This window comes from Melanostigma gelatinosum, assembly GCF_949748355.1.
Source record: "Melanostigma gelatinosum genome assembly, chromosome: 24".
Classification (NCBI taxonomy): Eukaryota; Metazoa; Chordata; class Actinopteri; order Perciformes; family Zoarcidae; genus Melanostigma; species Melanostigma gelatinosum.
In genome coordinates, this window is record NC_136657.1 from 3,631,697 (window position 1) to 3,655,022 (window position 23,326).

The 23,326-nt window shown below is 47.4% G+C and overlaps 1 protein-coding gene across 8 annotated transcripts in view; it reads right to left on the bottom strand.

Moving 5' to 3' along the window:
• mbnl2 (muscleblind-like splicing regulator 2) overlaps positions 1 to 11,299 on the bottom strand; it is a 39,073-nt gene extending 27,774 nt beyond the window's left edge. For 7 of the 8 annotated variants that reach the window (XM_079296688.1, XM_079296690.1, XM_079296693.1 and 4 more), the window contains exons 1-2: positions 7,743 to 8,000; positions 1,996 to 2,856 (exon numbers count right to left, since the gene is read on the bottom strand). In XM_079296688.1, the coding sequence (XP_079152814.1) occupies positions 1,996 to 2,169 (174 nt within the window). In that variant the 5' untranslated portion in view covers positions 2,170 to 2,856; positions 7,743 to 8,000. Of the gene's footprint in view, positions 1 to 1,995; positions 2,857 to 7,742; positions 8,001 to 11,167 lie in introns of those variants that run through there. The other variant, XM_079296687.1, reaches the window with a different exon arrangement.
• Between the last annotated feature and the right edge of the window lie 12,027 nt (positions 11,300 to 23,326).

Sequence of the window (23,326 nt, forward strand, 5' to 3'; positions counted from 1 at the left end):
AATAACTGAATTACGCTCGCAAATGTAATTTGTACCCAGCAACTTTCTTTTTCTGAAAACAACAGCCAGAGAAAGTCTCCACAGAGCTGGCGTGCTTGCCCACTGCTGCTTGCCTACTCTACTCCTCTCCTGCACCTTTCACGTGTTCAGGAAAAGGACCCCTTCTGATCATTGGCCAGGTCCCGCCTGGCAGCACACCACCCTGGCATGATAACCCTATCAGATGAGAAGACCCAGGAAGACGATACGGGCGTAATGGGCTGGAAATCAGCCTGCCGTGGAGCGAAACACATTTTCCCGATGCATAATAAAGCATTCATTCTCTGGGCTGTCTCACGAGGAGAGTCTTTGTGGGGGGGGTGGAAGGAGGCGAGTTCGAGTTAAAAGTACAGAGAATCCTGTATTCTCGATCTGTCACCGGGTTGTATGGCGAAAAGAGTGGCAGAAAGAGTGAGACAGAGGCTGCACTTACAGTCAGATCGGCCTACAAATCAGCTGCATTTGCCAACGACAGCAGCAAAATTAAACATTAAAAGGAACATATCGTAAGCGTTGGTACAGTAGGGTCACAGGGGCGAAGCCCAGAAGAGGGGTTACAGGACATTGAGGTACAGATGATGCATGAATAACAGATTGCCTTCAAAGCCACTATTTTGTAGAGGAAAAGATCTAGTTCCCCTCAGTCGGGGACGGCTGGTTGGGAGCTTTCATGGAACAGCAAAGTCATGTCATGTGCGGCGGCAAATCGATCCCGACTGGAGCGAGCCGTTAGCTCGTCAAACCGTAACGGCATTACGGCGCGCAAAACCTGGCATCTGGGAAGGGATGTCACTGAGAGCGGCTGCGGGCGATAGCTCGGTCGAGCCTGACGGCATCATGGCTGCCGCTTGTTTTCACAGCGTGGACTAAATAAATAGAGCCGCGAGGAGGCTCGTAACGAGGAGGGCTGCTTCGACGCACACTCCAGAGATCTTGTGGAAAGCTAACCAGGAGCGTTCAGGAGGGATCACAGAGGAACGTCTGCCACGTCGGACTCAAGGACGGCCCAGTGCATGATGGGAATCGAGTCTCTGTGGCCTCGGACACAACCTTGAAAAAAGTGCAACGCACACGCCACACTGCACTGCTGTATTTGTGATACGCAGCTTCGGTTCAGCCCGGTTTCAGTGTTCTGCTCTAGTTTCTTTGGCTATTTATCATTGTCACTGCTGTTTTTTTTATTATTTCAACGCAGCTTGAAAATAATGGGTTGGTCCTGGATGCAGTTGCTTTATTTGCAGCATGTCGGGGCTGGTATGACGCGGCCTTGCTATAATTGGGGAGGACTTTGAAAGTGTTAAGCTAATTTAAGATGTTTGACCACTTATGAAGAGCAAACTGTGCAATAAGAGAGGGGTCAACAGATAAACTCGGGCTTTATGAAAGGAATAAATAGTTTAAGGCCTCAAGTGAATTTCTGTATCAACCAAATGTAGTCAATGGGAAGAAAGTGAGATTCTGACAGGAAAACCTCGTCTTGAAAATGGATCCGTGAGACCCATACATTACACAGCAGGCTCTGGCTGTTTATGTTGGTCGTTGGTTGTGTGTAACAGCTGACGTGCACCCAGGAATAGAAGCCCTGGAATGACTTCAGGCGATCAGATGTTCACCCACATACACAGATGATGGACGCGGCATGGTAACATTAGAAGAACTTACCGTATAAAACTACACACACACACACACCTGTGGTGGCAGTGAACATGACAACGGACCTCTCTGGCCTTTAGCTTCATCGGTCAGACTGGTCTTCTAACTGCAGAGCGGCGTGGAGACCTGACACACCTGCTAATTTGAGCAGACAACCTACACCCATCGACCATTAGGAACCACAGAGCTGTAACGCCTGATGTCGGCATTCATGACATTCATTCTGCTTGTAATACTCTGGGGGGGGGGGGGGTAGAATAAGAGTAGAGGATGGATCCCAATGGAACTCTAAAAAGTCCTCACCTTTAACGAGTCAAAGCAGGCGATCACCCTTCCGTTCTCCACCTGGCAGCTTTTGGGCGGGTGGGCGAATTTGCATTCCTCGTCGCTGCGCGAACAAGTCCCTCTCTGAAACTGCCGGCACACTTCCAGAGTCAGCCATTTTGTGTCCCGCATCGAGGCAATGTTTAGAGCCATGTCAGCAACGCCGGCTGCGGAAGCTGGGGTGGAGTGGAGCCACTTGGTCTTTTAGGAGGAGGCTATCCTCTGAGGAGGAGGTTTTCAGAGTGTTCCAGTGGGGAAAAAAAATAGAACGACTAAAAGCGAAGGAACATGCGGCTAGAGATGATCTGCTTCAGGTCAGTGGATGGGGTTTGTCCTCGCGGACAGGAAAGTGGAGGCAATGGACTGGCAAAAGTCTCGGTGTCCGGCGCATGGGACTGCACTGCTGTTGTGGGGTTCGTCAGTCGCACAGCTAATTGTTCATCAATCAGTCCGTCCCGGGTGCAGACCTCTGACACGGCAGAGGGGGCATGCTCAGAGACAAGCTCTACTCGTACCAACGTCTCCAAAATGACCTTCGTATGAGTGATGATATCTGTGCAAGGGTGGGTGTTTGGAGGGGGGCAAAAGTGGTGCTATTTCGAGGTGCAATGGCACAGTTTTCGAACACAAAGCATGTGGCTTGTTTAAAAGTCTTCGCGACCTACTGTCTCGGAGCTTTGGCACCTCGGCCAGCAGTGCGGTAGCTCCGCCCGCTTCGCTTGGGGGGTCACACAAACAGTTCAGGGGTCAGGTTTGCAGCCGAGAAAGGGCAAAATCGGGAAAACGGCCGGGGGATTTTCAAGTAAGATGTCGTCTCACAAGGCACTTCCTGTCAGCGATCTGAAATGGAGACAGAGAAGGAGAGAAACAGAGTGAGGAAACGCTTTGCTAAATATGATGGGCAACCGTTTGTCTAATGGGCTTCAACAGGCGTTAACAGTGTTTGTGTCTGCATGTCAATCTGAATGTGTGTGCACACTGCCCCAGAGGGGTGTACAGGGCTGGTGAACCAGAGAAAAGGCAGCTGTGAGGTTGTGCAGAAACCACTTGAGTTGAAGTCCCCCAACCGCGGCTGTGTAGCCATTGTGCGAGGCTCTCCGGCGTATTGCACACAAAGCCAAAAAAGCTTCCACGGCGTGAGACGGTGGAGAAGTGTGCTCATCTTGTGAACGCTCTGTGTCCGTCTGTCGTCTCGGGAGAGAAGGGGGACAATAGGTGGCGCAACAATCTGAGGAACTGACCTTTAGCTCGGGCATTACAAAACCCATCAACAAGCTACTGCGCAAGGAGCTCTTTTCTTGGCACATCTGGAAATGTTTTTCAGCGAACCGGGGGCGGGAAAACAGGGAGTTGAGAGGACACCAGACTGAAGGAGGACAAGGGTTGTAAAAACATGCAGCTCTGGTTGAAAGATTCCCCCGTTTTACCCGGAAAGACCGGGAGCAAACACCAAGAAGTACTGTGAGAACGATATCTGAACTTGATCTTAACGAAGGCATGTTGAGACTTGTACTCCATCCACACCACTGTAAAGGGAAGAAGTAGACAAAAACCCTGACACAGGTGTTCATTATCTTTGGCCTGCAGATGTACAAAGATCATCCCGTGTCTTGAAGACGTCTGAATTCTTTTTTGTAGTTTTGTTTTGATGTCTTAAACATCAAAGGGAGGAACTCAAAAAGACCATATGTCCTGTGTTACGAATAAAGACATCTTCCAGGCTGCGATTGATTTCTTTTTTTTTTCCGGTCGAAAGGACAGATTGATTTTCCCGAGACGACGAAAGATGCTCGTCCTTGAAATCGCCCAGAAAAACGCTAAACTGCTCCAAGCCTATGAATCCTGACCATTGTCTCGCTAATCATATTGTCCCACTTTAGCGCTGATCATGTGAAATGAGATGAGCAGCTTCCGATGCCCGGGCTCCGCTCTCCAAGGCGGGATTTAATTTCACACCATCTCCCCGGGGAGACAGCCAATCGCTGCGGAAAGAGAAAGTCAGGTAAGAGAATCATGTCAGATCTGACCTTTCACAATTAATCCCTTCGTATTTTTAGAAGCCAGAAGAAGTCTGCGATCAAGCTAACCTACTTAGTCAGTATGGGAAATGGCTTGGCCTCAAACGATGGAATGGATGGGGGAACACAGCCAATTTGTATTTTTTTTGTGGAGAAAGCGTTGGTTTGCAGCACTGAGAGCTTTTCATAAAATTCGAGTGGGCCAACAGTTTGGATAAGGGTCGGTTGGGGTCATCGAAAAAAGATCTCCACAGGGGACTCCACAGGCAAAGGTCTTCATAACAAATGGTGAGGACTGAAGATCAGAAAGGCTGCCATGTGGGTGAGGGGTACGATGATAATCATGCAGCAACATGACCGCATGTCTCTTCCCATACTGTATATATAGACGAGTGTCTGTTGTGCAATATGCCCAGCAAATTGAACTGCTGGCCAAGCAACTGTTCGTTTGCTATTATTCAGGCGGGTGATGCGCAAAATCTGCTTTAAGACGATCAATTGTTGAGTTAACGTGATAGAAGATGATAGAAAATCAATAAAGTCTGAGAATCAATGGAAAGTTTTAAGTCAATTATCAAAACACAAACATTTGCTTCATTTGCTTAGCTTTCAAAGAACAAAGATGTACTTAGAGCTGGAGCACCTAACCATGTATTTATTGCAGTGTGCTCCACCAAATTAGCTTTCAAGAGATGGATGTGTCACGCTAACCTGCTTTTAGACGACTCAGCCCTCCTTCTCCCCTGCTGTCATCCTGGGGAGAAACCTACTACCTCTGTCGTACCACAACATCCACATTTTAAGAGCATGAGGAACTGCTTCGCCATAAAGACCGCTTTGGAAAACTCCAGCAGAGGTAAGAGGCGATGCATGCAGTTTTGCTTTTCGTCTGGTTTCGGCCGTGGCTCGGGCTAGCTTAGCTTCTGCTGGTGCATTACGCCGACAGTGCATTGCAGGCCTGGCTTAGTTCACGCCGGGCTTAGCGGTCGAGCTTCCAGCACAATGCATGAAGGGAAAGACAGATGGTCAGCAGGTAGGAAGGGACCATACAGTGCCCAATGTTTTCACCTCAGAGATAAGCCCTGCTGTGCACCTTGACTGACCCAGGTTCTGTTTCTGCAGTTCTTCCAGGGCCAAAAGAAAATGATCGAAGTAGAGCTTGATCAAAGGTTAGTCTTAATCTGGCTGAAAAAGATGGCATAGTTTAACACCAGACGGCCTGGGTGTGTGGCTGTCAATGGCTGCTCACTTTGTCGACAGAATTGTCATAACTTAGAGTGACATATTTGATGTTTTTTAGCTACACAGGACCACATACCTAATAAAACCCAAAGATCCAAACCCTGCTGTACATCCTGTTTATTCCTGCAAGACGTCTTCGTCTTCTCAGTCCAGACAGCGGACCGACAGGCTGACCTGATAAAGCAGAGATGTGAAGAACAGCACTACAGTCCTAGACTTTATGGATTACTGACGCTTACTAAGGCCAGCTGGCAGCGGCATTATCTTGGTCAGTCCGCTTAATTGAATGAGAGTCAGCGGGACTGGGGCGTCTCGAGTGAAAGTCATTGGCTTGCCCTCTGAATACCAGGCGTGTAACCCATTAGTCTGGTATCTGTGCGCTCGGTCCGTGCGCTGCAGTTTATCTTGGCTGCTTGTATTTGCTCGGCAGAGACGATAAGCTACCCGGGGTTTCCATTGGTCGCGAGCCTCGTGACAACGTTTGCTGTGGCATCAGCCAGGTGTTGTCGGCAAAATAAAGCAGAAACACAAATGGCCGTGACGGACCAGCGCAAACATGAGTGGCTGCATTTCCATTTATTACCATTTCATGCCGGCAAACCACACTTCTATGGTCATTTGCATGGCCAAGAGGAACACGTGGTCCATGTTTTTCAAGGCCGTGGAGAGAGGAGAGGGCCTCATTGTTGAAGTGAAATAGGAAAATGTTTCCAGCGAGTAATGGAAAGTGAGGGAGCATAACAGTAAAGGTTTAATCAAAATGTCCCTAACAGAGCGAACCTAGCGTTCAGCGTGACATCACCGGCATGCAAAATGTTCCTCTGCGTCCTCCAGAGAAGAACAAAGCGCGGCTGTACCCCGCAGCCTAATTCCTATTTAATACTATGGACATTATGATGCTTATGAAATTGTCCTTGGCATAAGCTACGGCTCCTCGAGTTCAATATCATCAAGTGCCATTAGCGATAAGGACGGGTGAGTGGGCTCAGCAGAGTCTGTACCAGGACTAAGCTGCCGTTCAGAGGCAACAGAAGGGTTTTCACCGAGTCAGCAGGTAGGTGTGCCCCATATCATAATAGCCTTAGCTAAACCACGGTGACCCGAAAGGCCCTGCGCATGATGCGGGACTGTCCCGAGCAGTGTCCTGATGTCCCGTTCGGATCTGGGATGGAAATCAGCGCCTACATTCTGTAAATGGACTTGTTTACTGTGGAAGTGCTACTCCTTGCGTCGCCACAGGACTCAGTTAATTACAGTGTAGTTGGCAGCCAGAGGTGACCAGCGGCGTTCGGATAAACATGATGATTAACAGGATACCCGAGTCCACTTGATCTGAAGGTCTCAGGTGAAAATTGCAGGAGCACTGCGCCTACAGCGGCTGTTTTTTTTTTGTTGACACTGGAAAATACGACGCTAGATTCAAGCTCTCGTACAGTGAGATATCAGATGAGTTGAAATCTTAAACCCACAGATTACAGCACTTGAAAACACAAGAGCTGAATGATTCAGCAAACTCACCCTCGTGTCACAGTGCAATCAGACTCCCTCTTTCATGCAGAAGATGTCTACCGACCACTAAATCCTTTTAATACCGTCTCCAGGTGCAACTTGCAGGGGAGTCAATTCCGAGGAAGGGGGATTTCTGGCTCACAGGGTCTTGCAGCGAGGACTCGGTGTTTGTCTGAGGCTTATTATCCCCGTTCTTTTTCGCAACAGGAAGGGCTGAACCGATGTTCCATTTTAGAAAACACCCACTTCCCCTTGATCCACAGCCAGATGTATGACACCACCCCGGCCTTCTCCACGCAGGCGATGATGTCCACCGCTTGAACCGCTCCAGGCCCAGCGTCTGGCGCGAAGCTAAATCTAGACAGGCGGCGGAAAGCTGGGGCACACGTCAACCGTGCCTCTTCTGACACATCAGGTTAATTATGATGTGGGCCTTATTATAACTGTGAAGTTCCAGCTTTGTGTCCACGTACGTAAACACCAAACAATCTTTGCCCTTAAAAAGTTACTGTACGGGGAAAAACTTTGGGAGAACAGCACAGCGCGGATGCCACACTCCTCTAGAGGGGGAAAAATGTGTAGCCCATGTGGCAAAAAAGAAAGAAGAGAAAGCTTCTGACATTTGCACTGAGGAAAGGGGGGGGGGGTAAGTACACTGCTGCGATAATGCCTCTCCCTCTGGAGTCGAAAGAGAAAGTCCATTACAGCGCTGGAAACTGCAGTGAGCGTAGTTACTGCGTGGCTGCAGGCTCCCAGCACTCCTGTGCCTTTATCCCACACACACACACACACTGTATTCTCTTCAGCCTCACACTCTTTCTCTCGCCACAGATAAAACATGCTCTCTCCTCGCTCTCCACCCAGACTGGTATGCAGCACACTGCAGCAAAACTCCTGAAAAAAAAAACACACAAAAAAGAAGAGATAAAGCCAGCCAATATGCTGGTTCTTTCCCACCTCGTTTCCACTGGGTCCCGTAGTCTGTCTGTCTGTCTGTCTGCTGTCCCGAACACAGGAGGCACCCGGCGCTTCTGTGACACTGAGCTACAGTGCAGCTTTCCCTTCAGCCTCAGCGACCGGAGTTAATGACCATGTGAACTGTTGTCATTCCTCGCGAGCTGCAGAGTGCTGCAGCCGGGGGTCCATGCCCAGACAGGGAGTTTCTCTCTCTCTCTCTCTCCCTCTCAGTCTCTCGGCGAGCGAGGCAGGCAGGCGGGCAGGCAGGAAGCAGAAGAGTGTCTCCTACAACTATCTGGCTGAAACACTTCCAGCCAACTCCCCCACACCCCTAAAGCCAGCCCCTTCCTGCACACCAGCCTGTGGCAAGGCCCCGCCCCTTAACAGCTCCAGCCAATGGAGAGGCGGCTCCACTGAATCACGGCTTTTTGTGCCTCTCCATTGGAGCAGAGTGGGCTGTGTGATAGGGCGAAAAACTGTGCTTACAGTGACAACCCCTGAATGCTGATCGTAAAAGGTATTTCCCCAATTTCGTGCCCTGCTCAACTAGCTGGCGCATTATTTATTCCGTCTCCATCGCTCTCCCTGTGAACTTGATTATATTCTAATTAAAATCAGCACCGCCTGAATTGTTTCCGAAATAGGAAAAAGATGTAAAGTCTAGACTTGTTCGTACCACAAGGCAAAACAAGTAAGCAGTGATCAAGAAGTTTCTGCAGTCGCATAATGAAAATCAGCCGTGTCCTTGTCTGTGTTCTATCATCATATTTAACACCCCCCCCCCCCAGGAAACCAGAGCACCGACTCTCCTCTACCTCCCCTCAGCATCCGACCTCTAAACTCATCCCCTCCCACACACATCCCTTCTCCATCCCTCACCTGTACGTTTGAACCCATTTCTCAAACATATCTTTCGAGCCCGGTTTCACTCAAATTCCTGATGACTGGACTGCAAAATTGCACAGTGGCAAACATTTCTGTTGTTGTTATTGTATCGGAATTTGCTCGGGGGAAAAAAGGGAAGATTGGTGGTGGCTGGGACGTGGACGTCTTGGTCTGTCTCCTCCCCCACCCGGCCTCTCCTCCTCCACCCGGCCGATGACATGCCGGTCGGCATCACACGAGCCGAGAAACCGGAGCGTCACAGAACTGATGAGTCAGAGAAGCAGCTTCATGACTTTTCGATCCAGATTCAATAGAACAGCTGTACCGTCTGTCTCTCTCTCTCTCTCTCTCTCATACAAAGGCTGTGAATGACGCAGCAGCCTGGGTGTTTCGTTGACATCAACGAGGCTCAACACGCTTTACAGTTCGATGATAAACAAACGTATTTACTGTCTGGTTATGCTTTCATAGTGTGACGCTCCACAGGAAATAGATTTTGTCAAATGGATCAGGGGGGGGGGGGTTGAGGTGATTAAACTCTCTGGCATGAAATATCCTCTACCTCAGCGGATGACGCCGAACACTGACGTCATCTTCGGCATCAGAGCACCTGTAATGAAATAACACCTTACACCTTCCGCGGATGTAGTCTCATGCTACACACAGCAGATTAAAGGAGCAGCAACAACAGTATATTACTGCGGGATGCAACGTGACTGAAACAACTCAGCATCATTCATCCAGAGCAAACAGCAGTTGGACAGGCCAGCCTGCTGCACCATCGCTCACAGATGAATCTTATCAATTTCTCATTTGGCTGCAAACCGACTTCTCAATAACCACATTACTGAATAATAAATGCGTAACAAGCCTGCTGCTTGTAGCTAATTTCCATCGGCAGACCTCAGATAGCCTACCTGCTAAATAGGTTTGTCCGACAGGAAAACAAACAAAGGCCTGGCAGACAAACACGCTGATCCACTTCCTTCCCACGTTGTACCCCCCCCCCCCCCCCCCCACTCTTATTATCCCTGTCCTGTTTGACCCCAAACGGCTTCGCTCGCTCACACACAACCACATTTAAGAGTCCGTGTCCCAGAGCGCCTTCACTTTCAAATACAAAAGGAGCCTTTCCCAAAAAAACAATGGCTAATTGCAGCAAATGAGAATCGACGGGTTAAAACTGTTTGAAAAGGCTGTTTTTCCGGCGGTGCTATTGGACAGTCGAACACCACGGCGAGAGAGAGGGTGAGAGAACAAGGCTCAGAAATAGGGCACCGAAGACAGATCAATGAAAAGGCAGCTGTCTTTTTTTCTATTATTAGACGTAATCAAATATCAAGCGGCAGAGAGTTGTGCTTCCTTCCGCTTGAAGTCCACATGATGACAGAGAATACACAAGTGGATGTGTGGGCAAGTGGTCAACTAGTGTGGTTTTGGGCAAGTTCAAGGCTGTGCAATGAAACGGAGCACAAAAGATCAACCAGGAAGTACTGGATTATTTACATTAAAACACCTACTGGCTTGGAATCAATGTGGGTTAATCTAGAACATTAAAGGTCGATTTTTCATACTGCTGATTATACAAAGTACCTTTTCCGAACAGTCCTAATGCGCTGTGGACGGCTAGGTCTTACTCAAGTGTGCAAATTGCTTTAATAGCCTGAATGAACACAATACATTCCATTTATGATATTGCTCTACTGATAGTTCATTTGCTTCCACCAGTGCAATTCTTGTTCCGAGATGTCAATTTGCATATTCAGAAGGACCAATTACTGTACATGACATAGCAGCTAGTCGGATGACAACTTATTAACCTCACCCAGGTGGGAGAAGCTCTGCCAACCTGCAATAGATTTAAATGTGCCTCCACTTACGTCTCGTTAGAACGGCTCTATTCTGTCTTGTACACAGCGATTCAAATCCAACAACCCATTAAATCAAGGTGCAATTACGGTTATTGTGTTTTCACATCTGCATTTGAAGGTAACACACAGTAGCAGTTCATTATTTGCACACTGGAATAGGAGTGCACCTTGTAAAATAAGATAAGATAATCCTTTATTAGTACTGCAGTGGGGAAATGTGCAGGTTTACAGCAGCATAGACAAGAGACAGTAAAAAATTAGATCAAAACAAGTATTATAAATAAGTAATAAAATAGGAAAGAATATTAAATCAGTAAAAAATCCACAATAACTAAAATATTAAATATACAGTACAATATGATATGTGTTATAATAAATGTGTTACTATCAAACCTGTCCCCCGAGTGATTGAATTATAGACATTGGTTGCTTCGCGTTTAGCAAACAACATGCAGGACTGTGCAGGACGGAGCTCACAGGCACCACTACGCATGTCACTGTGGAGCTGCTTTTACTTGTTTGCATTAGCGTAGCAATCCAGACATCGGATCCCAGTGGTAACGACACCGCAGTAGCATCTTCACACCCATTTTAGCCACCTTCTACTTGCAAGCGTGAGGCGCCAGAGGCACGTTGCGCTAGCTGCTAAGCTAGCTACCTGCAGCTTACCTGATGACGAACCTGTCACATCCAGCTGCACGCTTCAGCCGACACCACCGCCTCTCGAGAGCGCTATTTGGGTTGTGCAGGACGGGTCGGGGGGGGGGAAATGGTCTTCGAATGAGATTCCTCACTTTTTCTTTTCCCGTGGCGAGACTTTTTGCAGTTTTATTTTAAAACGCGCAGAAGTAAGCTATGACTCGCTACGCGCTAGCTCGCTAACTACTTTTTAGGGCTAGGGTAGGAAGCAACAAGCGATTTTGACAGTTCGAGGAATGTTGAATGTGCTTCGCGGGGGGGTTAGTCCTAAAGTATACACATTAAATACGCATTTATTCTCAGCTATATCGGATATTATGAGCTGAAATTAAAATAAAAACAGTATAAAATTGGTATGTGTTAGTACATGTCGTTCAATTTTAACACGGGGATTTACTTCTATTCGATAAACAACACATATCCAACCCTACAGCAAAAGTGGTACAGTCCAGATGAACCAAGGGTAAAGGGAGGGGGTGCTTGTTACCTAGGAAACAACAGTGAATCTCCCTGTGGCGAAAGATGTGGCCACTGATTTATGGACCAGTGCCTGTCTGTCTGTCTGCCTGTCTGTCTGCCTGCCTGTCTGTCCGTCAAAATAGCCTGCCATCGACAACATGATTAAATACATTTCACAAAACCTGTTGCAATTTATTCTGTGAGAAACTGTATTCATTGTCATAATTACATAATTATACAATTCAATATTTCTTCATATTCATTCTATCATGATATAGATGTACAGTATGCAGATGTATTGACTTGGGATATGTTATTATTGCAATTTCAAGAGAAATTTAACAGCAAAAACAACAGAAAATACATTTAATCTTGATTTATCAGCTGATGAAAGATTCTAACTCAGCACACCGTCACCACTTGATGCTTTGCAGAGGGCCATGCACATCCCCGGCACTTTGCAGCCTAATTGCATGCAGCTGGCTGGATTTTGCGGCCTGTGACACACAGAGACCCGTTGTCAGCAAGAAGCGCAAACGAGTCAACAAGGAGCAAGTCACAAATATCCCCGGAATGAGCAGAGGGGCACAAATTTAGCCCCACTGACTGCTGCCCACGCCATGTGCTGCCTATTGAGCGTACGGACAATGAACACAGCCATCACAGACTGCTCTGTCAGGTCCAAGGCCTGCTCCAGCGGAATGCTACACCGCGAACGAAGGCATCGCAGTTTGACAGGACACAGGCCACCGGCGCTGTCAGGGGTGAAGACGGTGTTGGTTATAAACAGTTGTTTGAAGTACAGACCTTTATGGGCTCAACTTATGATCAATCATGTAGAAATTCAAAGATGGAGAATTTATCTGGGGTCAGACGGGTGATGGCTGGCATGTGTTACTGCCTTGTGTCACAATGTAAAGTGGCATTTGATGCATCACACTGGTGGCGCCATACAAGTTCATATTAATCAACATCATCTCAGGCAGACCAACAGTAGAGGTCTCAAAGAGAACCAAGAATACTGATGGCATCCCAGCCGGCTCATGCTCTTTTCAGCATTTAATATCAGAAACATAGCCATAAGTCGAAAAGCAAAATACAACACATCCAAGGCATCGCCACTGTGGAGGTAAAACAAAAAAAAACACAGTATTTTCAAAACCTAAGTGATTGTGAAAAACTGCTCGCATAGGTCAAGCTCATCCCCGAAGTCCTAACGTATTGATCTCAATGCAGAGGAGGCATTTGAAAAAATAACGAGAGAAAAAACCCTGCTGCTGGCGGCATACTTCTCTAAAAGTCCCTGAACGCCCACACACTTGCAAACACACACTGGGCTCACACTCATAAACACTCAGAAACACAAAAACATCAATTTAACAAGACTTTACTTTGGCTTCTAGTTTGAGGTTGCTGCATTGATGTAGGCGGAGGGCTGAAACGCTTGTGTCACTTTCCCTTTCCCTGCTTTGTGCAAGACGAAGCAATTCTGCCGCGATTCAACAGCGTGCTCATTTCGGACGCCATTTGTAAAAAGTTTGGGAAAACAGGTGGCACTATTTCTTTCTAAGTCGACGTCACGTACACATTTAAAGCGCGGCGCTCATCTCAAACGCTCGCGCGTGTGCGAGCGAAGAAGCTCGCTGCCTGTTCGCGTGCGCGTTGTGCTCATGAATGTGTCTGACTCTCCGTTTGTTGCAGGGGCAGTCTGTGGAGTGGACCTCAGGATCGACTGAGGGGGCGCCAGGCGGAAAAAACAACCGTAGCATCGACGCAGCTTCGCTGTTAGCGCCTCTGAAACGCAGAATGAAAGGATCACAGCGGGAAACAGCTCGGCCCCCGCAGACAGAAGACAGTAAACAACGCACTCAAGACAAACACACACACACACACACACATAGGGGCCAAAGGTCTGACTCTAGAGCCTCCATCTGCACACACACACGCGGTGGGCAAAGCTCTCCGGTCAAGGACAGTATTGATCTTGGAAATCTCTGAATGAGAGCACACCTGATTATGAAAGCTTTTAACCCAAATGCTTAATGCAGCGCAGGTTTAACAGAAAAGAGCTTATGGCTGGCACAAAGCTCAGACAGTGTGTGTGTGTGTGTGTGCACTTTCATTGTAGTTTAGTCAATTTGATTGATTGTAGGGGAATCACATGGGCATTTTACTCCCACTATGACTTTTACTAATCAGAAGGCGAGCTATGCGTCGCCATAAATCATCTGCCGCAAGGCGATTCCGCGTCAGCATAAAGGCACGATATACTGTAGAATGTACACGGAACCATGAGTGGAGTTCCTTATAATAAGAAACAGAGACATTTGACTCACTTGCTGTGCTGCAGTTGTTCAGATATAAGCAGTGTCGTTCTTTGTGTTTTACAATCACGGGAGAATGAGACCCTTAAAGAAAACGTCTTAGTTCTACATTTTGGGACAGATACTGCATATTAGCTTAGCATAAAGACTGCAACCAGAGGGCTACAGCTAGCCTGGCTCCTTCCTTTAATCACCGATCATGGTACAAGTTGTAGTTTTATTCAGGGTTACGTGAGGTACTATTTCTTGGTCCAGTGCAAGGACTTTATTGAACCACTCCTGGTCTCGTGGCAACTTCGCGGCGAAGACAAGACAAAGAATTAGCGCGCCTCATCATTTCACATTACACACGGCCATTGGATGCTTTGTCAATATAGAAATATTGATCGGCGCAGCTTTTGAGTGTGGCGAAAATAGCCTACTTATAGTTACTCTCCACCACTGGTTTCCTGAATTGATTGCACAAACGTGGATCCATAACATATACCGATGATAGATGCTCCATTTGTGTGAGCTCATTACCAGAAATACAGTTTGTGGATTTTAGGAAAAACATACATTGCTCAGTGTCTCATAAATACGTGTTTCCAGTCTGAGAAAGCTTCTGGACCCAATAAAAGTGTCCTATGAATCCTATAAAGAACTGCTTTTTCTAAATAAATACCTCCCGAGTGAACACACAGGACTAATGAGAAAAATGTAAGCTACCTTCAGGTTCCTTCATTGTTCTTGTATTCTAATTTCTTTTACGTATTTCAGAATGCTCAGATCTCGCCCCACGGCGGAGTGAATCCAATAATGACTGGTGGCATTTCAGACAAGAAAACAGACGGGCAGTAATTGTGAGCGATGAACGTCTGGGAAATGTCAGGAGAAAAATGGCATATTTCCATGACAACTCAGCTATTGTCTTGTCGAGGGTTGCAGGGTTCGGAGTGAAACGAGACAGTGACTGTCGTTCCCCGAGAGGAAGGATTGCAATAAATCGTCTATTTGCTACGAACCATTATTCTGCACTAAAATTGAATCGTTCCCTGAAATCGCACGACCAAAAATCAATGCCCCCCCCCCCTCCCTCCACCCTATCCTACATTCCAAAGTGCTTCCAAATACAGTAGAGGTATTTATATTATTCATGAGCCTCAGGTTCACACAAGGCCAGACTCCTTAATGGCCGAACCGCCCTTCATCAGGGCCGAACCGGCCCTGTGAGCCAGGCTTGGCAGTCATTTAGCCCAGAGGATTGAGACTCCTTTGAAATATTCAATAATGCATTAAGGATCAGAGAGAAGTCAGCTAATTATGTTCACACACACACACACACTTCCAGTTTCTCTCTTCCACACACAGACTCATAAACACAGAGTGAAATTGGAGGCAGTAATTAAGCATTTTGCTCTCTGACAAGCTGTAATGATGTTTGTTTTTTTTAAATGACTGAGTGTTTGGATTTCGCCCCTTGATGACGTGTTTTCTCTGACGTCAAGCGCCAGAGGAAAACACGTCTGCGTGTGTGTCTTTCCTTAGTTGTGTGTATGTGTTTCCAGCAGATAATAAGCTATCTCAAGGTGACCCATCAGCTTGAAATATTGATGCTTGTGCAGCTTACAAGGACACTTGCAACGCCTCATAGAGGAGCAGGCAACCCCCTCCAACAGCAAAGGCATGCTGACCTCCCACACTGCCTTGTCTTCCTGTCTGGCTCTGCCAAAGGAATTTCCTACTTTGATGAAATCATTTTCAAAAGATTTTTTTTTTTGCTTATCTTTTAAAATATTTGCGACACTGTTGTGCATCTGTTGAAGTCATCTTTTCACGTCCCCTTTTCGCTGTTTAACTTTAATTAAAAAACGTGTTTTTTTCACTGAGAGTTGCACTGAAATCAGGGCCGGATTAACCCACTCGGGGTCCTCTTGGGTTAAGACTGGGCTGCGGGGCCCCTTTTGGTTTCTCCCACTGTCTGTTTTAGTTTTTGGTAATTTGATTCATCACAAACTTTTTGTTGTTGTTGCAAAATGCACCGTGTAAGCACAGGCTATATACTAAAGTAATAAAGAGCCTAAAAAAAGGACGGGGCCCTCCTAGGATGGGGCCCTGATTGTTGCCAATGATAAGGTCCGATATCATTTCACTTTAGACACAATCGTCAACTCTGTCTTATTACGTTTCAAAACAACGTCATGAGGGAAGGGCATGAAACTTTATCGGTCTTAAATTCTGCCATTTTTCAGTGAAGTCTGGCGTGGAAAGCCACTTCTAAAATGATGATGACGCAATGCACAAAACACGGCACATGGAACCCAAAAAATAAAAACAATAATCCAGTGATTATGTGGGCGGAGAAGAACAATACACACACACACACACACTTATTTGCTGCCATTCACATCTCATCGCTCTGTTTTCCGTACGTCATCCAAACACTCATCCAAACGTTCCCTCTGCTGCTGATTGAAACGCCGCGCTTTCTCTGTAATTATTGATTCCGAAGTGGCCTTGCGAGCATCATCAGTCAGGAGCCGTCTTCGAGTACGGCAATTATTATATTACCGTAACCATGGTGATTTATTGTGCCGTGTGATTTGCAGTGGAAATGTATTCGTGGATGAGAGTGGGCGGATAAGGATCACCGAGTGTGTTTGTGCACGAGTGGTGTGCCAGGGGCGAGATCAATTAAATACCATGCGCGCGCACACACACACACACACACACACACACACACACACACACACACACACACACACACACACACACACACATGTGCCTTGACCTCTGAGCTATAAGCAAAGCTTCGACTATAATCCAGATAAAATAGTAAAAGTACAATCAAATATGGCCTGCAGAATATACTGTCAAAGAATATCTAAATGCTATTTAGAGATATTCTATTGGGACGTAAAGGTTAAACTGGTTCTTTCTGGCAATAAAAAATATCTTTAACAATCGATTTAGATGAAGACAAACAGTTATTAAAAGTGACTGAATGATCCTGCTAAATTGTCTGTTTGTATTGTGTTCAATGGCCTGTATCAGTACTACAAAAGCTGTCATCCATTGACGCTCTTGAACTCCAACAATGGAGAGACTGCTCCATCTAGTGGCCATGGCAGCAACAGAAACAGATGGACACGCCTGACTAATGTAGATGTCACTACAAGCGATCATCAGACTTGTATTTCATAAACTTTCCCCACTTCGAGCTGTTCTATGTCAGAAATGATCACCTTTACACTCCAACAAATTACACACATCCAGTCCTTATGGCAGAGGGAATTAAAGGGGTCCTCCAGGGATTCATGATTGCACTTCCATAAAGTTGGGAGACTCACTAGAGACGGATCAAACAAAGAAAAGTCAAACCTGAAGCAGCAGAGGCTGAGATATCCCAACTTTTAGTCTCTAACAAGGGTCTCTCTCCAAAAACACTGGATCCTACAATTCCCACAATGCACCTCAGTAACTGCTTTCATGAAACTGATATATTAGCATTTATTTATTATTACGAGAGCGACTGAAGATTGCTTTCTTTAAAACGTGCTTCACGGTGACACATGTGACTTGCCTACTTTGTATCTTGGAGGAGAAAACATGCTTGAGAAATGTGTGCGTTGGGTGGCTTTTGCAAAAAAATAAGGATGTAGACGACCTTCCCAAAAGAGGCTAAATGAAAGATGGTTTTACCTCCAGGTGTGGGTGTGTGATCACTTTAAAGGCTGAAGCAAGGCTGTGTGATTGACCACGGCGTGGATGCCCCTTTGTGGACTTCTATTGGCTGCAGGTGGCGGTGTTGCTCCGTGAGAAAGCTGAACAGCAAACTGCCTCCCTTTCTGAAAGCTCTTTTTGATTTTCTTTTGTTCTTTCGGCATGATGTACTGTATGCATTTCTTTTACTTTTGTTATTTTTGAGTCATGCATCTGGAATCTTGGTATTTATATGTGAAGCTTGAAATTGGGCCTGGGATGAAACCAGCGTCCTCTGGTGTCAAAACAGACACGTGGGCGTGATCCCGGAAGGCGAGCAATGACAAATATATGTCGCAAACTTGCTTTAAAGGCTGACAACTTGGAAAATCCGGTTTTCTTTCCACCCAACCTGGAAATGTCTGCAGCCGTGGCGGCTTTACCCCCCACCTGCTGAAAGATAGAGGCCCAGCGCTGAAAGATAAGCAGGAAAGAGGGATCATGTATGGCCGGCGTGGCGGGACGCGTATGCGTCTCACGCACATGGAGGGAAACGACTCTCCCGAGGATTGAAAAACCACGGAGGATGGATTGGAGAGAAAAACAGGATTCTGTCTCTGTATGAGGCAAAAAAGCAAACCGAAAATAGAGGCGCTGAGAGCTTCCTCCATCCAGACCGGGTGGGAGTGCTTATCCAGTTTTGCGTTGTGAGATAAGAGGGGGGGATTTATTTATTCAGGCTGATAGCTCTGGCGCACTTTGAATGATAAAGGAGTGTGTGTGTGTGTGTGCTGTGTGTTCATCCCTCATTTTCGGCGTGCCAATCAGGATTAAAGGTCGTGGTCTACAGGACAAATATGTGTACATTAGAAAAGCGTAAATAAGAGGCCTGAGTTTCTTCGTTTCTTCTCATCCCTTCGTCCTTGTCGTGCACCTGAGAGCTTTGTTCATCACATGAAAAGCAGCCAAAGGGGGGGGGGAAAAAGAACAAAAGTCCACATCAAACACGAAGGCCAGAACATTTGCATCCATTGTGTACCAGAAGAATAAAAAAAAACACCCACATCTAAAGCGGGAATAAACGGAAGACGGGGGCCTTTTGTTGTGGTTATCCTCCTGGCGGTTGAAAGGAAGGTGTTGGGTTCACGATGGGACAGAGCTTGTGTTATTTCAGTCAGAAAAGACATCTGTTCTGCAGCAAGTCACATCCGCGTTAACTTCCCTGGTGCAGATGCTTCCCAGCACGGGGATTTATTCATCCCGCACTGGGCCGGAGAGGCTCTGCGCGGTGCTGTTGGCACAGCTGACCTGGCCGTCCTGAGGTGGAACATTGACATTCAAAGATGTGAACGTAGGCTGCAGTGTAGTTATGTTTCATCAGCAGATAGATTTTGAGGAACCGACGCTGGGAACCGAACAAAGGTCTGTAAGTCAGCTCCGTAAGTGGCCACGCGAGACCCTCGGAACTTGGATGCAAAACAAACCTCACAATGGCATCAACTGGCAAACAGCGGAGATCAGAGGGAGGGTGGCAGCCCCCCCCCCCCATCAGGGATGTTTGGGGATGCGGCGTAGAGAGGGTGGGGGTGGGAGGGTGAAGGTGTGGCAGCGCAGGTCAAGCCACCCGCTTTCCTCTCCCCTCCTCTGGGAGGGGCCCCCAGTGTCTGTTACAACAGGAAGAGACTGAAGGTCAACGCACAGGCCTATTGCTTTCCTGCCCGTGTGACAGACGCCTGTCCGTCCCTCTTTACGACCCGGGTCTCCAACTCGCCCCTCAGCGGTTCGGGTGAGAAAGAGAGAGAGGAGAAGTCAAAGGACCCATGTTAAGAATTGAGACATATGTTCAAATAGGATCAAACAACACGGATGGACAGACGAGCAGACAGATCTACGGCCCTGCAGCCCATTGGCCCTCTCAGTCTATCATCTCGCCCCCATGAAGCCCTCAGCAGAACAACTTCAGAGGCATTTCCTCCCTGTGAGAGACACGCGGGCCTCACTCGATAAGACAAACCGCAGCAAACGAAGCCAAGCGTCCCCAGCCAAAACAATCCAAAACGTCTACTTCAGAAAGATACCGTCACTCAGACAGACCACCACCCCTGAAAACCTTGAGGGGGGGGGGGGGGGGGGACACGCCGCTCGTCCCTTTGTGCCCCCGATAAAAGCAGAGCGGTGGATGCATGTAATCAGCATATTATTGATAGTCTTAATGAGAAAGGCTCTGAGTCACTGAAGCCATTAGCCGGGATAAAAGAGGCTTAATTGTTTTGTGAGAGTGCGCGGCGTGCACATGTGCCTGGGCTAAGACCAAGCTAATTAAATCCATTGCCTTCGTTTGCAACTTTTTTTCCTTCCCTCCTTTAATTAAGAGGGTTAATTATGGGCCTGGACAGAGGGCTCGCGCACGTGACCCAGATGTAATACTGCAGTCTGTATCGGAGGCGTATTATAACACAATGAGCGCCCGTGGCCTAAATTAAACAGCCTTTGATATTTATTCAAATTGAAGGAATAATTGAAGTCAGATTGTATCTCTATAGAGATGTCTGCCTTGGAAATTTCCAAGGCTGCGAGTAATAACACAGCGCCATCTCTTTGACAATGGGCACCTGTGTCTTTCTTTGTTGGAGAAAAGGGAAAGAGTTTTCTTGTCTTGAGGAGGAATCCACATGTTGCTTCGTGTCAGACTCATCAACCAACAGGCCCGGTGTTAATGCCGACTTCTGTCGCCACAGCGCGGACGATCGCGGCGTACAAATGGTGCGGAACAATATTCCCCAGCACGCTCCATCTACAGCAATAATATCGTTATGACTGCCAGACATGAGAGGACTCTCCCCGCCTGCCACTGGACACAGGCCATTACTTTTGATGGTGTGTGTGTGCGTGTGTGTGTGTGTGTGTGCCCCCTCGGGGTCACACATCCTGTCGAGGGGTATAATGGCTGATTCAGGGCTCTTTGCCATCCTGCTTGTCGGTTCTGGGTCCATGCCGCCGTAACCGTTGGACATCTGTGGGCGGGCGACCATCCTCGGTGTGATGATGATGGCGATGGTGATGGTGATGATCCTCTGCGGTCATAACAGGACATTAACACCTTTTACACTACGTTGACTCCTCTTAAAGCTGCAGGCAAAGCTTTGACTGTAAAAAAAAGCAAGCCGACTGTTGAATGGCGAGTTTGTGATTTGATTTTGTATTCATCTGACGAAAAGAGAACTTGTGTAACCAGCAGCATGTCGTCTTTATCGTGTTCCACAAACTACATTTGGACGTCACCTGAAGGCCAATAACTTCTTCTTCTAATCTTCTTTGTTGTCCTCTATTCCGTCTCCTCCGTCTGAGAACCACAATAAACTCCTGTCCCCACATCCTCCGTGACTCGTTTTGGGGGAGAGGCATCGTGGGTGTGCGTCTATCACCGTCCCTCGAGCGTGCACGCTGCTTCTTTTTCCTGCTGGTGCATCGTTAGGTATGGCTTTTCATTTGCCTCTGGTGTGTTGGAGACGGGGATGGGGGGGGGGGGGGGTCAGCAGTAAAGTAGCACAGCCGTCAGCCCCGCACACGGGAACAAACACCCCATTAAAGCAAGGCCTTCACATATTACTGTAATAAAAGCCCCTGCTCTCGCCTTTACGGGCTTTTTAATTATGTCTATTCGTCTTCCCGGGCTTGTGAGCAACAGTTCATGATGAGCCCCATTTCAGGAAATACTCCACCACTGGCATGAAAACGGGAAAACCCAAAGTGGCCCGAAGCTAAAATATGACTACTGCCACCAGGACGGTGTTTTTGTTTTCCCCACGCAGTGAGAAACCAATGGCGCTCAGCTGTTCGTCTCATTTTATGTTCCCAGGGTTTTCTTGATGTGGATTAGTATAACGATGGGACAATCTCATGCAGCTCAAGTGAATTACATGGCAGCTCGCTAGTAACAGTGTATTAGACCAGCTCCCTGAGATCGGGGCAGTGCCTCGACTAGCTGCACGCTCCCTTAGAATTAACCATGCAAATCATCCGTGCATGAATTAAGCATAAGGCCCGGGCACTTTGGGCCATTTCGCCGCTTGTGCACTCTCCTTTGTCATCTGGTTTGCAAAGCACTTTGGTATACACACACACACACACACACACCTCCCATTCAACACATTATGAAAACCATATTCAGTAAAGAACACATTTATTGCATCGTCCCTCAAACAACCGTGCTAAGCCCACTGATTGATGGAGCAATATACACGGCGCCTCATCGTGTGCACATTTTACAGCCGGGCCATTTGCTGCAAGGCTGGACACCACAGCTTAACCCCGGCACGCCTTCGTATACTAAACCTGGAATACAGTGCGCAACATGTGCAGATGCAACCAACTAAAAACCTCCTGCAGAGAAACACTGCACGCTGAGAAACATTCATGGTGGGTCATTTCAGTCTTTCAAGCTTATTTTTTTTTTGCTTCAGCAGAAAGTAAAACGGAAAGATGAGGCTTTTAGATGGTTTATTGTCTTGAATCAGGTGCAAACAAAGTGTCCAGTGAGTTTGTAGCGTCTGCCGCAAATGGTGGCACCCATGACAGCCAGCAGCAGCGACGCACAGAGTCCACACAGCAGGGCCGTCGACGGCCGGGAGGCTGGAGGACGGAGACAAGAAGACAAAACAAAGTGGATTTGAAATGCATCTTCCAGTCTTGCGTGTTAAAACCACCGGCGCCGTCATACCTGCTCGAGTCTGGAGCTCGGTCAGCAGGATGGGGCCCAGAGCCACAGTCCCCTCACTCTGCGGATCTGGAGGAACCGCAACAACAAAAAAATTAAAGAAGCTCCTCGTTGCTGGCAATCATTTGGCTTCATTTCCAAACAGAATTGGGCGAGGCCTGCTACTCCAAAACCATCCAGACAGACATGCAAATACCCTTTTTGTCAATCGCACCAGAAAACCGTGTCTAAGTGTCTCCCCTGCGTCGGTATGAGATGTTCATCCCAGAGTGCAATGTAGTGTCGCTTGCGCAAACTGTACCGACATCTGCTGCGAGGCTTCTTTTCTGTCTCTGCTCGCTGCAGCTGGTCTCACAGCAACCACACACCTCGTTGTCTCCACCCGACGCCACCCATCTGTCCAGAGACAGCGGCACGGCGCGTTAGCGGCTGAAGGAACCTCGTTACAGCATCAGGAGTCCAATTAAAAAGAACTTCAGCAAACCTGTTGGCTTCAGTCAAGAAGGAACACGCTTTGTTTTGCAAGTCGATGGGCTCGGAGACTTGCGCGGCTTTCAGGTGACATGTGATGTAGAACTATGAGAAGGGTAAAAATATCAGCATGTACAGTTAGTGACGTTCACACAGACCGCATCTTCACTTATTCCCCCAACGTAGAAGCAGGCATCATTTCTGTAACTGCTGCTGTGAAAGTAGTCTGTTGCATATGGGAGTAGAACGTCCTAATTAGCCAAAGCTCTGATTGTACAGATGCACGAGAGAGATTTCCAGCCATTTATTCACCAACTGACATCACAGTAAAGTGAGAAGGCTTTGCGTGTCCTCAGTGGGAAAGTATTTGAACTAAAGCACAGATAACAGACGGTGTTTCAGCCGTCAAACACTTACTAATGTGTACTTTATGTGCCAACTGAGCGCGTAAGAGACGAACGCCGAAAGGAATGTGAA